The 17,737-nt window shown below is 38.2% G+C and overlaps 1 protein-coding gene across 2 annotated transcripts in view; it reads right to left on the bottom strand.

Annotated features, from left to right (window-relative positions):
• LOC114463740 (histone deacetylase 7-like) overlaps window positions 1-17,737 on the bottom strand; it is a 42,936-nt gene that overhangs the window by 12,108 nt on the left and 13,091 nt on the right. For both annotated transcript variants that reach the window (XM_028447507.1, XM_028447505.1), the window contains exons 2-19: window positions 14,581-14,776; window positions 13,912-13,999; window positions 13,338-13,452; window positions 11,686-11,765; window positions 8,985-9,098; window positions 8,738-8,823; window positions 8,231-8,317; window positions 7,900-8,053; window positions 6,528-6,736; window positions 6,117-6,311; window positions 4,594-4,807; window positions 4,379-4,512; window positions 4,175-4,295; window positions 4,044-4,093; window positions 2,745-2,852; window positions 2,435-2,490; window positions 1,355-1,442; window positions 667-786 (exon numbers count right to left, since the gene is read on the bottom strand). In XM_028447507.1, coding sequence (XP_028303308.1) covers window positions 667-786; window positions 1,355-1,442; window positions 2,435-2,490; window positions 2,745-2,852; window positions 4,044-4,093; window positions 4,175-4,295; window positions 4,379-4,512; window positions 4,594-4,807; window positions 6,117-6,311; window positions 6,528-6,736; window positions 7,900-8,053; window positions 8,231-8,317; window positions 8,738-8,823; window positions 8,985-9,098; window positions 11,686-11,765; window positions 13,338-13,452; window positions 13,912-13,999; window positions 14,581-14,703 — 2,142 coding nt within the window. In that variant the 5' untranslated portion in view covers window positions 14,704-14,776. The remainder of the gene's footprint in view (window positions 1-666; window positions 787-1,354; window positions 1,443-2,434; window positions 2,491-2,744; window positions 2,853-4,043; window positions 4,094-4,174; window positions 4,296-4,378; window positions 4,513-4,593; window positions 4,808-6,116; window positions 6,312-6,527; window positions 6,737-7,899; window positions 8,054-8,230; window positions 8,318-8,737; window positions 8,824-8,984; window positions 9,099-11,685; window positions 11,766-13,337; window positions 13,453-13,911; window positions 14,000-14,580; window positions 14,777-17,737) is intronic.

Genomic DNA, 17,737 nt, shown 5'->3' with positions numbered 1-17,737 from the left:
AATAGATTTTGATGTAATTTGTAGGGAATATGCAAAATGGGGTAAGGAATACATGATTAGATTTTGGGAATGATCAGGATCAACGTCCTGATTATGGATCATGTTTGAAAAGAGAAAAATCTCTGTCTTTTATCATTGGTGAAATTTCAAAAATTAATATCTTGGTTTGTAAGTGACTAATGTTCATGAAATTTCACCCCAGTTTCATCTGGATCTGGAAGAAAATCATGTTATGGATGAACATATTTTCCTCGATATCTTTGTAACATTTAGGTGGCAATGCAATATGTGGGGCTACTACAGCGCGGCAGATGTCTGCGCTCTGGGACTGCTCTCTATTTCCTCCTGTTTTGACAATTAAATGATTAACATGATTTTTGTTTTAGCTCTAGATTCACTCAAAAACTGCATTGTTTTTCTATGGCAACATAACAAGACACATATTTTCAATAATATGAACTGCAACTCAATGACACTCACTAATTTACTTCTAAACTTTCATCCCACTCAGAGTGACTGCACTTAAAGAATAAAGGTGTCATAGGTGTTATTATTAAGCTGTTGTCCTCACAGGAATTCAAGTACAGCCAGAGACAAATGGCCACGTCACCACGGCAACGCAAACAAAAGCAGATAAACACAGCAGCAGAGCTGATTCGTACATACCTCATGAGGGTGTCCACTGCCAGGGAAAAAGTTGCCATCATCGTAGCGATGTAGAGAGATGTACAGCACATTTGGGTCATTGTAGAAGGCCTGCTGGGTGCCGTTGCCATGGTGAACATCCTGGATAATATTATGATGGCAGATTACGGTTAAATATCTCTGTAGATGTTGCACTATTAAGTATGTAAAGCACATTGTGTTGCCTTGTGTAAGAACTGAAGATACAAATAGCATTTCAGCGTACTCAACCATCAATGTTTTTCATACTTTAGTCAATGTGGTAAAAAAAAAATCTCTATGATCGTAGGGTAAACCCTGTCATATCTTATTTGATTTAATGGTAAGCAATAAACCTGGTAATTGGTGTACACAATAAATAAAATGAATGTTCAGTGAAGCAGAGTTAAAGCAAGGTGCTCATACACACTCATCAAAGACACAACCGCCTGCATCAATATTGGCTCATGTATGAGTTGGTGAACGTTCACGTGAGGTTTTACGTTAAATCTAAGTAATGGTGACAGCTCCGCTCACACATGGATAGCAGAGATAACAGTTGCTAAATGAATAAAAAGATTCATAGTGGTGCTACTGTTTAAGGCTGCTCTGCACCTGAAACATTAATTGCACACATTTGTGTGACAGCATTTGCTCATTTCAGTTAATACTCATGGAGGAGGCTCCTCACCCAGTCCACAATGAGGATCTTGCTGACATTGAGCTTGTGTTGGAGCTGCTTGGCAGCGATGGCCACAGAGTTGAAGAAACAGAAGCCCCTGTGGACAAACAGACAGGAAGAGTGGCAGCCATGTGTTCATCAGCACATCTTTAGCAGATTAATATCACAAAGTCTCCAGATGGGCCCCAGGAACCTCTAAGGTTTTTCTCCAGTAGTCTGGCCTCATGCGGAGGCGATTCAGTCCAGACTGTCATCCATAGCATTGACTCTGATGTACTCATGATGAGACAGAAGACCTGCCACGTTAACACTCAAATTCTTAAGATGCTGCATTTTAAGTTGTTCTTATTTTTTAAAGGTTTACAAAGATAATAGTGAGGCTGCTGTCACAGCCTGTGAGTAGATTTCAGATACAAAATCACCAACATGAATGCTGAAAATCCCAAAATGCTCACTGACTATAATAAAGGCATAAGAAACAACTATTGGTGTATGAAAAACATTAGAATAATGAAAGTGTCTGCATAGGCTATAAAATGTGTGTGTGCATGCGTGTGTGTACTTTACCAGTAGATATGAAATGCTGCCGTAACCCAAGTCATCAAAAAAAGTCAAAAACATCGTAATAAATAACTAGTGACAAGCGTTGCCGAGCACACACACACAGTTCCATCTGAACGTGATTACTGCACTAATACCTCCTATGAAAGACTGACACTAACCTCTGCACACTAATGTGCACGCACACATGTACATATATACATTAGTGCACAAACACATGCACGGCTCCTTTAAAGTGCTCTCCTTTGTATGTTGAAAGCCTAAAAATACTGAGCAGTGGAGGTAGTTTGCCACGGGCATCGAGCAGGTATACACCACACAAACGTGCATGCACACACTCACCAAATTGAAGGAAAAACACTCCCCCCCATCCCACCCCACCCACCCATCCTTTGATTTAGAAGTTTTGCAGATCTGTTATAAATCCTTTGAAATAATTTGCAGGCCTCCTGGTCACTGATATGTGTGTGTGTGCACGTGTGTGTGTGTACGTGTGTGTGTGTGTGTACGTGTGTGTTGGGTACTTACAGAGGAGAGGAATGGTTTGCATGATGTCCAGGGGGCCTCACCACCGCAAAGCCGTTCTGTAAGAAGACAGAAACAATTCCTCACACCTTTATTCGCTCATAACACTCTATCCCAAAACATCCAACTCCACCACTCAGACATATACTCTACCAACAAAAGCACCCACATGTTTTTGATGTATATTTTCCTCTAATCATTTGCCTAATTGTTTTGTATGTGTACAAAGCTGGTGTTTACCCCTCTAATCAGTAACATGGCAGTGTTGGGAGTCCTGACAGAGCTGTAAAAGTATGTGAAAACAAAAACACACCTTGAGCTGTCCTTGCGCTACCTTGAGTGCCAGGTCTGTGACACATCCGGCAGCGATACGTGATGCTGCTGATGTGTGATGTTCATTCCACACAGTGTCAATATCTACCTGTCAATAAACAGGAAGAAAGAGGGATGATCAGTTCACGTTTACACAATATTTAACTGAAACCTACTGAAATATCTTGTAAATTTTGTATTGTTGCGTTGAATGTAAACATAGGTATTTTCTATCATTTAGGTAGCTTTTTACAACTTGGAAATCTATAAAATGAAACCTTAAAGTGACTTTATTACCTTTAAATTACAATATGAAACACTGTTATGTTCAAGATACTCATGTATTAGGTAATACTAACAGCATAAAAAATCTTAACCAAAACATTATCCATTTGTCCAAAAGATTGTCCGGTAAAAGGAATTACAGATTTATATTAACACCGCACTGTTGTTGGACTAACTGGCCTAAAACAGATGTAGCATTTTTTAACTCATTCTTTTTATAAATTTACACAGACTTTGAACGTTCATGACGTGCAGCAGCACATCCCGGCAATGTGCTGCTGTCCCTCAGCGGAACAATGAAATCAGAGGAATTTCTTTTATCAAAGATAAAACCATCTTGTTCTAATCGAAAGTCTTCACCCGAGCAGCCGAGGGTCAGAAATCCAACAACATCAGTCCTCTTATCAGCTGACACCTATTCCCTTTACTCTTTTCCTTCCCTTCATCATTACTTCTCTTACACGTCATTAATACTTTTTGTAATTGTCTCCTGCTATTGCATTTTGGATTTATTCTTTATTACATTTGTAAATGTAGCTTATAACATTTTTTCAGTTTTTTTTCTTTCAGTTTTTACACTTAAAAAGTTTCTTTGAAGAGACCTTCGCTATAAACAATCACATCAGCACGTTGTAGAGTAAACAGCCAAAATGGGAATGAGGGCCCAATCAGCCACATGAGGAAGCAAATAAACAAGGGGAAATCTACCCACAGGACAGGAAAAGACCTGGAGAGATATGCATCTGTACGTATTGACTCGGCTAGTTTGAACCATTCATATGCAGTATAATCTAAAAGTGCTTGTTCGTGTCAATAGGGGGCATGGTAAGGCTGCAATGTGGTGGTCATTTTTAATGGGGGTTGGTTTGGTTTTTTTCTTTTAATGCATGTATATATAGTATATATATATATATATGGCTCACAAATGCATGAAATACAATCAATTTTAAGCTTTATTGTGAAGTTGTCTACAACTACGAAAGTGTGTGTGTGTGTGTGTGTGTGTAGCACTGACCCCAACTCCTCCACATGGCAGCGACACAAACACGTGTTGTGACAAGATTCCTGCAGAAGACAAAGTACGACATTAAACACTTGGTAATATATGATCAGATATTAACATGGCAGCAGCGTCAATATATCTACCAGAAAGCTTGCGGTTGTCCAACTTGAGGCGGTTGAGTGGGTTGGTGCCGTATAAAAGCACATGTTTTTCTGAATGGACTGACTGCAGCTCTTCGAGGGTGGCCTTTCGACTATGGATGCGCTGTAAACATACACAGACATGTACAGGCGTGTGTTTATCTTAACACACATGGGGACTAGATCTGCAGGTGCTGTACAGCATACCTCACATTGGCTCCTCAGGCCTCTTTCATGAAGTCTGGACCAGATGCTCTGAACCCTACCAGCATGCTCAGGGTGACGGCTGTTGTCTCCACAGATACATTGATGCTTCTGCATTTGAGCATCATACACCAGGCCTACACACACATTTTTTAAAAACAGCATTTTAATCCAATGCTACCATGGGACTTCTGAATATCAGGGTGAACAACACTCACCTGTGGTGAATTGTAGCTGCTTTTCTGTAGTGGGGCTGGGCAGAGACAAGGATGGTATAGTGGTGGAAGGATGAGAAGCAGGAGGTAGGGAGGTAGAGGCTGGGGAGGACTGGGTCCGAAACAGGGGCTGGTGAGGCCACATCAAGGTGGGCGATCCCTGGTGATCTAGCTGAAGGCCTGGTCTGAGGATTACCTGCCTCTGTGTTTCCAAGCACTAGGGATGAAAATGAATTAGACAAGTACAATTAAATTGCTGTAGGAAGTTGGACAGAGTGCCTGGAGTAAAAAGGTCCAGACAGACACCCACTCACACATACGGCAGTAATCCCTCTGATCCCATCAGTAAACTCAGTAAATTTGCTACATTATGTGGTCAATTTAATTCTGCTCATTTAGAACAAGCAGCTGATAAGAAAAAACTATCACTGCCAAGCATTAGGTCACCACAATGACTTGCACTGCTTTCAGTTCAGGAACAATGCAACAGCACCACCTGGGGGACTCATGGTTTACATTTGTTTCTTTCAGTATAGTACATGAACTGTCGATTCACTAATTCTTTAATTTCAGAATTTTAAGCAAGTTTATCAGAAGCATAACCTGCCTGCCTAGATTTATTAGTTAGTTTTGTTATTTACTTATTCATCTATTGCTCTTCGAATAAAAATATAAAATAAGAAGATATACCTGAAATCTATATCAACACCAGAGATAAAAGTATTGGATTAAAAGTACTTAAGTTACTGTAATTGAGTTTCTTTTATGGGTACTTACTAAATCAGTAATTTTACTTGTACCTAAGTAGGTTTTAAAAGAGGTAAAATAATTTGTCACATTTCTACACCCAACCATAACAGAGTAAATTATTATTTTTTATTTTAAAATGATCAACGGACATTGTGAAACTACATTAAATTAAATGACCAGACAACAATCAAATGCATCACATCATAGCCGACCAACCAGATTAAACGTCATTAAACATCTGTTTTAGAGTTCATTAATGTAGCTTTACTTACAGCCTGATCATTTATTTTTTATTTTGAATTGAATTAATTTGGTGTTATTTTATTTAAAAAAACAATTGTACCTTTTGACAAACCTTTTATTTTATGCAGATGCGTTTGTTGAAAATAAACTAAGTCCCAATTGTGCAAGATTTCATCTCTTCCTTTTTAAGTTTATACATGAGATGCTTACTGTGTGCAAGGGAACCGTGGCAAGATTTATTACCAAAAATAAATGTGAGGGCTGAAAATAACTAGTAACTTTTACTTTGAGTACTATTTAATTGAGCTGCTTTTTACTTGTACTTGAGTATTTTATGTGACTTATTTGTACTTGTATTTGAGTACAAGTACAATCAAGTAACAGTACTTCTACTTGAGTAGGATATATCAGTACTCTTTACACCTCTGATTAACATTTATATTAAAGATACATACAGTATATATTCATTTTCTTCAAATATTCTATGTTGTCCCTTTAAACCTACATTAAGATCCTTGACCTAATGTCATTACCTTATTGACAGGAAGTGGCGTTTCAATCAGGCTTTCCCGGGAGGAAGTGATGGACTCTGTGTCATAAACAGAGTCTATGCTGGTGGTGCTCTGTCTCCTATGGTAGTCATCCTCACACACTGAGCCAGGTTCTGAACCGCTCACAGACCCCGTCCCTGAGCCAGTCTCCTCCAGGCCCATGTCCTCAGATGGTATCTGTCAAATCAAGTTATTTTATTTTATATGTAATTGGACAGCTGAAGTTTTTTTTACATAATATGTGAAATGTTTATGCCTGTGGCCTGCTTTCACATGAATGCCTAATTTAAAAGATACACTGCAAAAAGATAAACAAGCCACCTATTCAATTCCTCATTAGTTAGACAAATTATTTAAAAAACAACAACAGCAACCTGATATTAATTTTATTACCTTGCTTAGGGGTACATTCTGCATGACCCATTCCAGTCCATTTTGGTGGTATTGTTGCAGTATGTGGTGCTGGGGGAATGAGGCATGGCTGTTGTGCAGAGACAGAGGTGAGTGGCTGTAAGGTGGCGGCTCAGAACGCCTTCGCTCTAAGGGTCTGTGGGGGGACGGGTAGGACTGATGTTGTTGCTGCACAGGAACTGGACCATGAACTGAAAACAGGAGTAGGGAAACACAGGTGAGCCTTACAAATGCATGTAAAACAACCAACAATATCAAGACATATTAATGTTTATAAACCTCTTATTATATATATATATATATATATATATATATATATATATATATATATAATCCAATTTTTAAATTTTTTTTTTATTTCATGTAAAAAATTCTTTCTCGGGAATATTTTTGTTGTTTTGAGCTGCTCATAGTGTACATGGGACCTGTCTGTATTTGAATTCCTGTTCTCTCTCATGCTTGCAAGGGTTTTCATGTGCCTGATGTGAGGTAGAAAGGCTTCAGCAAACCCATGCAATGTACAGGAATTAGCTGATTAAGTAGATGGAAAGTTGTTCTTACTTGGAGAAACATCATCACATCTCTGATATTTTAATTCCAGTAAGAGGCACTGCTATTTAAAGCTCAGTAGAGAGCACTGTGGTGCTGCGTTTGATGCAAAGAAAAAAAAGACACACGAAACAAATATGTTCATATGAAAAGGGATTTAAAGGGAAAAGTTTGGGAGTTAAGATTAGATGATTTCACAGACAAAGTAGTAAATTTAGAAGCACACACAAATAGGAAATTATTTTATTATTATTGTTTCTTTTAATCTTGTCAGTGTGTTCTCTACCTTCTCTCATAAACCAGTGACTGATCTATGGTACATAATCTCATCACCTTGTACTAAACATGTGGTTGGATATAATATTCATCCTAAATGCTCACCCATGAGAAAATATATATACTTTAATCTTTATCTTGTGTTTTACCCAGGGATACCCCTAATGGTTACGTACGTCTCTGAGAGAATTGACAAATGTTTTATGCATTAGCTACAATATAAAAACTCAAAGTGTTAGTACTTATTCTCTTTTACAAGAACAAACATGCATAGATGTCGCAAAAAAAAAAAAAAAATGCACTTCTCATATTGTTAACCTTTGATGACACATGCAAACATGGTAAAAAAAAAGTTGTATGTATTACTAAACTCCACAAATGCTGCAATTATGCAAGGAGAACAAACTAGGCAGGCATTTAATTCAAGCACATAAAAATCAGTTGGTTGGCCTGTACATATTTATTTGTGCTTGAAAAACAACTCCTGAAATATGTGCACTTTCCACTGCAGATTTCAAGAGTAACTCACAAGCAACAAGCTGAGAGCGCATCAATCCGGTATGAGGCTCCAATATGAACACAGACTGCAGATGCTGAGTCAGGGCTGGACTACCCCCTTCCAGAGGTATATAGAAAGGGTGTAGAGAGGACACAGCAAATGGTCTCGATAAACGCAAGTCAGCCTAATGAGAACAGAAAAAACAACAACAACTAAACAAGGGGTAGTGCTCATTGCAACAACAACAAAAACACAGGATGATGAGCATATGCACAGAAAATATTATCAGGTTTTGAAAAATGTTTAACAAAATATAAAAACAAAATGTGTAAAAGAAATGTCCGGATAAATAGTAGTGAACCTGTGCAGGAAGTCCAGCAGTGATGTTGGGTTTGGCAGAGGGACTAGGAGGCAGAGTGAAGTGGGCCAAGTCTTTCATCAGTAATTTCTGAGTGAAAAAAATCAGACAGATTATCACTATCACTTTAGATTTTTTATGTGTTGTCATGAACTAAATAATAAACAAGAAGCATGCACGAGCAATCCGACATTACATGATGCTAAAGTTCATGCAAAGACATTGCAGCGCAGGTACACTTTTAGAAGTAATATTTTTTTCTGTTTTTTTTGTAATGGGGTGCTTGTATAAGCTTTTGCTTCAACCTCCACCCTTTCGGCTGATTAGTTAGACAAATGAGTGTTGTTTGTTTGTCTGACTGCTGAAACTTTTGCTGAAAATTCTACATAATCAGTGAAGAAGGATAGATACTTTGGTTGGTACCTACTAATATGTGAGGTCCTTTATTGTCATACTGTCAATGTGAAATCTACGAAGGTCTTGTGACATTCATAAAGATGTAAAGCTCACCTCCTGGGCCAGTGGGAGAGGCCCCTGGCTGTCTTTAGGTGAGCTGCACCCTGATGCCGGCGTGTTGCGGCGGCTCGGGGAAGAATCTGCACCACAGATCAAAGAACCGCCCAGATTTATCATTCTCTAGTTACTGTAATTAAAAACAATGACTGCTGTGCTAAAGCACAAAAAGGTTTTTGTCGCACAAACAAGTAACGAATGAAACTGTTACTCCCTTCTTTTCATTCACATGCTGATGTTTTACCTGGAGTTTCTGTCCTGTGCTTCACAGCAGGAGGAGCGCTGGCCTTGCGCTGCAGAGGGTTTGGCCTCGTGCTAATAAGTTTCTTTATCTTGCACTTTAATGTCGGCTCAGAGACTGTGTACAATGAAACAAATGTGAAGGAGTGTAAATGGACAAGACATTATCACAGCACAGTTACAAAAAGTTAAACATTTCAAAAAATAGTTGCAGGTTCCTTTTTGTAACATTAAAGAACAATGTGATCTCTAAGCTAGTCTGTCTAAGGGCCTGGGTTACCACATAAAACATTATCTAAATAAAACTTATCAATGGTTAAAGACATTTTTTGCTTTATTTCAAATAGCTATACTTTTTGTCTTGTTATAAACCAAACAAGGACTTTCTTTAAGGTATTATTCGAGGGCTTGTTGGTGATGCAATTGTTATACAGATATCTCAAAGGGGCGGATTCACTAAGATCTGAAATAAAGGGTGGTTAACCAGTTGTGTCCCTAAATCTGTTGGTGACGTAGTTTCCTGACCTGCTGTGAGGAATTCACTAAAATTGCAGCAATGATTAGCGCACGTGGAGAGGTGGTGGAGACCGCTCTATTTAAATGAGCGTTTTGCTCGTTCAATGTGGAGAGGTGAGCGCACAGAAGCACATAATGACATTTGAGGAAGTCCATTTAATAATGTAAAAAACTAAATAAACAAATACAATTGTTAATAAAAAAAATTTTCACTAATTTAATGTGGCTGCTACATCAGGTCCTGTAACTTTGCTCTGATCAGTCAATGAAAAACAGGCAGGATTGGACAGAAACCGTCCAATTGATCTGCCATTGATCTGAGTTAATGCAGCAACACAGTCTGTCAATCAGTCTGCACCATTTGAAGATGATCTACTGACCATCATCAGCAGGTCTGAGGTCCTGAGTAGCGCTGTGTCACCACACCCTCATATGTGAACATTGTGCCATCATAAATTACGCATCTGATCAGCTGATTCTGGCTTGATTCTCCTTTCATCAATGCGACACCAGAGTTTGACGGTCAAAACATCACTGGAGCGGTGCGTCCATAGCGACAGTGCTTTGCGGACAGAATCCTCTCTCCAGCGCAGCAACACCAGACACTTCGTCCATTAATCATAGCGGCGCTCCGTGAAAACATGTGACGTCATCACGTATTTGCGACGTAAAAGGAACCGATAAGCAGAATTGACAGGCATGCAAACAAACAATTCCTAGGAATTGGATTAGTGGGAACCAGTTCTCAGAAAGAACTGGTTTTTCGATTCCTCAAACACACTTTACCCTGCATTTTCTTATTCAGTGGCTGTTAAATATTGACTATTGTTTTATTTAAATTATTTTCTTATACTAGAAATGCTAACTGGAGCAATTTTTCCATCTTTGCCTGCTTCTGAGTCATACTATTTTCGGTGCATAAAACAGACACCGCAAACATTTCCTGGTTTGATGAATTGCATAGCGTCCCCTGAATTCATTTATTTGCATTTCCTCCTCCCATTTTTTGCTCCCCTTGTGAGATTTGCTTACTTTACATATTCATCAGAGGGAAACACGCCAAATGGATTGAGGGCGCATTTTGACGTGCAGCAGCCGTGCACTCCTGATTCCCTAGAGTTAGTACCCTTCATTAGCGTGTGGAGTGACATTTGCACACGTTTTAATACCCCTAAACCTTTAGTGAATCCACCCCAAAGTGTTTACAATGCAAATTATTTCACAGCCCAAAATAAGCAGGTTACTTGAACTTTCTAGTTTAGCCATTGGGATAAATATTAGCTGTGCAATAGCGTCCTGTCTTAAATGGAATTAGTTCTAGCAGACCCACCAACCTCGTATGCGATTACAGGGTTGACAGCTGACTATTGATTTGGAAATGTCTTCTTTCCAAGTAATTCAAGGAGCATCAAATCACAGATTTGTCAGGTTATAAAAAACTAGCACACAGCTCTTCTACATCAGTACAAATAGACTGCCTACTTATATAACACACTGATTATAAAACAAAAACAAACAAAAGTTACATGAACCCAGCTCCACTAAACCCAAACAAAGCAAGCAATCAGTGGCTGGCTCACATCAGACAAAGAAGAATGTATGTTGTCACTTTGCCAGGATAAGTATGTCAGGGTGAGTGTGTATGCATAGGTGTGTGAGTTAAAGGTTCCAGGTGAATGCAAACAAATAATATTTATATTGCTAGTAGAAATATACAGGAAGAGTGAACCACTCCTTTCATTCATCCCGAGAAGGCTATAGACTCTGGACTCTCACGCGGTTCATTTTACACATACCTTAGTTAAAGTTATATAACAGTTTTGTTCTTGTGTCTCACAGCCATTGTTGTCTTTATGACTGTACACACTCTCTCTACCTCTATCTCTGAACCCCTGCAGGCCCAAAGCTCACTCAGTTTCCCTTCATCTAAACGCAAAGGTCACTCCTGTGGATGTTCATCTAGTTGCTCACTTTCTCACACTCTCTCCCAGATTCAGTAACAATAACAGCTTGCTGAGACACAAAAACTATCACTGGGAAGAAAATGTTCCTCTGAGATAGTCAGCAAAAATTACTTTGAGTCCCAACTCAGGTTACAAAGAAGCAGACGAGGGGAAAGAAAGCCACTGAGATGGAAAATCACCAGCGACCTTCGGAGCTTCCACTTCCATCTCAAACAGGTGCCGTACCTGTTCTCCGCAGGGCGAGGTCCTTTCGCTGGTCACAGGGTGTAGACTCAGGTTTCGGGGACATGTTGGAAACTGGTAGCCTTGGTAACAATAACAATATCAGAGGGAGGTTGGTATTAGTTTGGCTCTGTGTTATACAATAGGTTGTTTTTGTTTATCTCTGACTTGTCACTTAGCAGATGAAACACTGGCCTGATTTTTTTTTTCATTGAAGTCTGTGGAAGGTTAAACATTAGCCTAAGATTCCACTAATGTCATTGATAAACACAACTAAGGGCCATACATATGAAATCTAGCAGATCCAGGCCCTCAGTCAGCCAGTATCAGCATTTCTCTTTCACAGTATCCCCTACATTAATTTCTTTTGGTATAATATGTCCTGTTTCTTTATATTCACTTATTAAAATGGGTTTTAACGTTAGAACACATTACACATTAATGGCGAGGTGGTGGAGACACTTAGCAGCTTCACATTTCTTGGGGGTCCACATCTCTGATAACTCAACCTGGAGACTTAACACCACCTGACTGGTTCAGAAAGCCCAGCAGAGGCTATTGAGATTTAAGATATATCGAGTTTTCTCTTTTGGCGATATAGATCATTTTAATATCGCCTGTATCAATATATTTTTATTTTAGAGTTTATTAAAATACTTGTTTTAGGAGTGCGTTCATGCTTTCACTCCTTCTCAGGAAAGCATGAAAAGCACAGTGATTTATTAGTGCATCTTAACCCAGACCTTCCCCTAAACAAGCCACACTACAGAACTCACTCACACATGTTGTCCATTATAGGAGAAAAAGCCAAATGGCTTATATTGTGCAGCTGTTTGTTAATAAATGTGCGTGTGGCATTTTTCATCAGCACATTTGACCTAGAATTGTTTTTCTGGTAAGACTTATTTGAGTTAAAAAGATTAAGATTTATATTATATATCGCCATTTTGATAAAAAAAATATAGAGATATGAATTTTCGTCCATATTGCCCAGCCCTTCTGAATACCTAGATGAGGGCTACCAAAGAAGCTGCTGACAACATTTTATCGGAGCACAATAGAGTCCTAACTGACTTACTGCTGCACAATGTGGTACTTTAACTGCACCCTGGCAGAAAGGAAGAGTCTGTAGCAGGTGATTAAAACAGCCCAGTGGTTCATTAGATCTCCACTGCCCAGGATGGAAGATATTTTTACAGTCAGCCTAAATGAGCGGGCAAAGAATATCCTCGGGGATCCCACACACAGCGGACACTCCCACTTTTTTGCTCTTCCATCAGGTAGACCGAGGGTCCACAGAGCATGCACAAACACGATAAAGAGCAGTTTCTTTATCTGATGAAGCACTGACACTGAGAGTGCATGAGAAATGCCACATGCCCTTTCTTGTGCAATATTGTGACTTTTACTGTCGCACTTTTTAGCCTCTACTTTATAGTCCTATGATTTGATTTTTATTTTTATTTCATTTTTTAAATTGTATTCATAACTACAGACTGCAGAATATTTTCTGCTGCTTGAATGACTGCTTTCAATGAGATTTTGATGAATTGTCTTACCAGTGCAGTGACAATAAAGCTTCTATCCACATCAATATACAGTACATGATTATTAGAGCAAACAGAATGTGTATGAATCTCATTAATTGTTCTTACTTGTACCCTGAGACAGGACTAGTGGAGCTGGGAGTGACTCTGTCATGTAAAGGCTGGCTCTTCATGATTATATGCTCACGAAGTTTCTGCTTAACCAGCGGACTGGCAGCAGCACCTACAAGACAAGAACAAGGCACTTATTTAGAAATGTAATTTTTATGAACTAAGTAGTATTTGAAGAAAAAAAACTGATATGAAATAAAACTGTTTTTCTTTAGAGGTCATTATCTTGCTGTTTAAGTATTTGTATTTACATTATTATAAAAAACAAAATTGATTAATATCCAATGAGCTCTACTGATCTAAAGAGGTTCAAATTATAACACAGTGTTTCCTCAAAAGCACAAAGTTTTTTTGTTTAACTTAAGTCTGACATAAGCGCAGATTTCCTTGGACTCTAGTCTCTAGTTGTGATGGAATTCCCCTAGATTTCAATGAGCCATAATGTGCTATGACTCAGATGTGGAGTATTTCGACAACCCTATGGTTTTCTATAAAAATCTTGTAAAAAAATAAAACTCCCCAAAAAAAAAAAAACAACAACCATGAAAATAGAGAAAAACATGACACTCACTCTGCACAGGTCTCTTCCTTCGTATCAGCTGCTGTGACTCTACTCTTTGCTCCTCTTCTATCTCCCTCTTTCTCTGTTCAATGGTATACTGTGAAGACAGAAGTGATAAAAGATACTGTTGTTTTGGGAATAGACATTTCAAATAAGCTTTTAAGTTTTGAAGAAATACTACTTTTACACAGAAAGATGCAGAATCAAGAAGTTCATTTGTAATGAGTATTGATCAAGGTTAGTGATACCGTCAGTGCAACATGTTAACTGATAACTTGAAAATGTTCTCTTTATTTAAATAAAAAGAAGCAGAGCAAAAACACTTCTGTTTATTATTGTGTTATTTAAACTGCCAAATAAAATACATTAATTTTAATAATATCACACCCACATGTAACAAAGTTATTAAGAGTTTTATAATATATTCTATATCTTAAAAATGAATATAATTCCACATGACAGAGAAGAAGGCAATACTTAAAAAAATCTGAAGTGTACTTCACTAAATGGAAGCTGTGTCATTATCTTATTTTACTAATTATATATTTGGCAAAACTTTTTTTATATATAGCTTCAAGCTGGTTTTGAAATGACTTTATAATTATATCACTCAAGGCCTCACCTTAAGGTTGCAGTTCATCTTTGCGTGTGCGCTTTGTTTTATTTTTAGTGTCTCACCTGAAAGTGCTGCTTTGAATAGTTATGAGTGGTGAAGGGTCCCAGGAAGAGTGGGGGTCTGGGGGTCAACATAACTGAATCTGGGTGCTGATGGAGAAATCTGTGGGTCACAGTGAGGTCCATCGGCTCCTTCCCAGAAGAGGATAACAACACTCAATAGCTGATGATCACATTCACTTCACAGCGAGAGAGCGAGCTAGAGATAAAGAGAGAGAGAGAGAGAGAACATGAATCATCAGCTTGTGGAAAAATACTTCTGAAGTCACAAGAGATGCAATGAAAGTTGTCTTTACTGAGATAAAAAACACAAAAAAACTCAACAATCTCTACACACAGACAGACCCTCTTCATGTTATTTATTTTTTCTGCGTCAACCAAACTAGACATTGCTTTATACTGGAAAAAAGGTTTTATTCTTTAGGTGAAAGGTTGCTAAAATTAAAATTAAAATTAGAGAATGGGTAAGTAAAACAATAAAACAAAAATCTACACAGACAAGTTGGTTAGTATTTTTACTGACACCTTATAACCTGTAAAGCCTTTGGAAATTGTAGACAATAATGTCTACAGTGTGAAAAGAAAAAGGTGGAGAGATGGCTGTGGAAATGTACTAAAGGTATAAGCCTGAATGATTGGATGACAATACTGTATATTATTAATTGGTAGAGCTTCTATTAGGAAATTATTACCTTCATTACTACTATACTACGAGCAAAATTAAAGTGGTAAAAGCGTCGATACGTAGCTTAAAAATCCTGACAGTCATGCAAAGTTTCAGATGTAAGGTTTTTACTGTAATTTAAGAGCAAAAAGTGAAACAGGAAGCATCACCACATATTACCAGAAGAATGAGTGTGTGTGTGTGTGTGTGTGTGTGTGTGTGTGTGTGTGTAAAGCTTGAACTTTCAAAGGAAATCAGGCAAATGACTAGTGGTTGCAATACGGAACATATATTCTGCAAATGCTCTCCAACCTGCGTACATCCGTACACACACACACACACGCACACGCGCACACGCACACACACACACACACACACACACACACACACACAAAACAGTAATCTAATTCTAGCCGGAGTTTGACTGTAATGATTTGACTGTTTAAAAACAAACTAACCCAAAACTGTTGATTCAGGGCTGTTGTTGTTTAGAGTGTAGAAGGAGAAGTTGATCTTCTGTCTACGTAGAGTTAAGAGATTTAGAGTTAAGCTGTCTGTTTTTACCTAGTAAAGACTATTGCTGTATTCCATTGTTTCTATTAGAGGTGTCCGGATCCGATATTGATATCGGATATCGGTCAGATATCAGCCAGAAAACGAATGTCGAATTTTATCGGACTGCATCTTAAATCGCCAATATTTATCATATTATATTTATTCAATTGTAGAATACTGTAGATATTATGTTGAAAGATAAAATGTACGTAACCAATTGATTTATAATAAATGGGTCAGTTTTTCTCATACCTACTGTTGCTGACTATTGTTCTCTGAGTAACATCACTTGATCAAACCTTTTCTAACATTCCACACTACAAAATAACTAATAAAGATATGTATGATTCCTGCTGTTATCGTATCGGATCAATATGGAAATCAGCCAATATGCATGGCTACAATATCGGGACATCCCTAGTTTCTATGTATTGATTTATCACCCGTATGTGTGTACACTCATATCTCTATTCCAAGGAGAGTGAGATCAATAATGGGGACACTGTTGGCCACTTGTTTGAACACTTTTACGCACAATTGTTTATTTATGTACTTGTAGTGAACCTACTGACTTAATATCAAAACAACAACATTTTACTGTAAGATAGAAATCAGGTCCCTCTCAGAAACAAGCACATCAGGCAAATTTGTTTGCATGTCTTGTGTCTCCCTTTTGAGCATTGTAGCTCTAAAAATAGTCAAGGGACAAACTTCTGGTTTCTGTAATTGCATATTTGTTTCACAACCACCATCCTCTTTCTGTGGCCTCAAAGCAGCAACACGCTGATGCATACAGATGCACATTCACACCATTTATACTAAGCATAGACTATCACGCACACAAAGAAACAGTGACTTCCTATTTCTATAGTTAGTCTCGACCATAACATCCTCTTAATACTTTTAGGCAAGTAGAAGCTGCTATTTAGGATGAATGGCTTCACAGGCTGCCATTGTGCAGCTTGTGAGGGTTCAACTGTGTTTATATTCCCTCTGTGGTGGCTAGAATGTGCTTTGTTTATTGTTTGGGCCCAGAGTGAATAGAAACCGGGAAGTTGCACTTCAGGTTGAGAGCTAGTTACCGTTACTATACACATAAACAAAGAATAACAACACACAATATATAAATACAGAATAAAGAATTAATCATCTTATTGCTGGAGCTGCTACTGAGTAGATTAATGGCAGTTCTGAAAGCAAAAGAGGCCAAAATGGGTACAAGTAACTCTTACAGAATGAAACTGACAATGCATTACTCCAGTGGCTCTCAAACTTTTCAGCCTGCGACCCCCAAATTAAAGGTTCCAGAGCCTGGGGACCCCCACTGTAGCTAAAGATGGTTGAACACAGACATGAACATTGAAGAACAGTCATGTGGAAACAGGGCCATCTATAAAGGGGAATAAAGGGGAGAGCTTCTTGGGACCCATCCATAAAGTCAGCAAAATGATGGTCCATTGTTCTATGAATCTGTGACAATCACTAGGGATGTCCCGATACAACTTTTTCACTTCCGATACGATACCAATATTGCAGCCTTGCGTATCGGCCGATACCAATATTGACCTGATACTATTTCAGCATGAATAATACATACTTTTATTACTTACTTTGTTGAGTGCAATGTTAGAAAGGCTTGATCAAGTGATGTCCAATAAAATCCGACATTCGTTTTCTGGCTGATATCGGATCGAGACACCTCTAATGATCACATTTCATTATTGATCTAAACATTAACCACTGTTATCCAGGACGTTTAGTATTATTTGCGCCATAGAATATTGTCATCTTAAAGACGTAAATCCTTGTTTTAATCAGAAATACAATTGGTTAAATGTGACCAAAAATGGTGGAAAAGGTGGTGAAATGGGATTTAAAAAACCACAGAAATTGGTTAAAAGTTGCGAATTAGAGTGACCAAAAACAGAAAAAAAGTGGTAA

This window comes from Gouania willdenowi, chromosome 5 (assembly GCF_900634775.1).
Source record: "Gouania willdenowi chromosome 5, fGouWil2.1, whole genome shotgun sequence".
NCBI classification, from domain to species: Eukaryota; Metazoa; Chordata; class Actinopteri; order Blenniiformes; family Gobiesocidae; genus Gouania; species Gouania willdenowi.
Note: the sequence above shows the minus strand (reverse complement) of the source record. Positions and strands in the feature narration are given on the sequence as shown.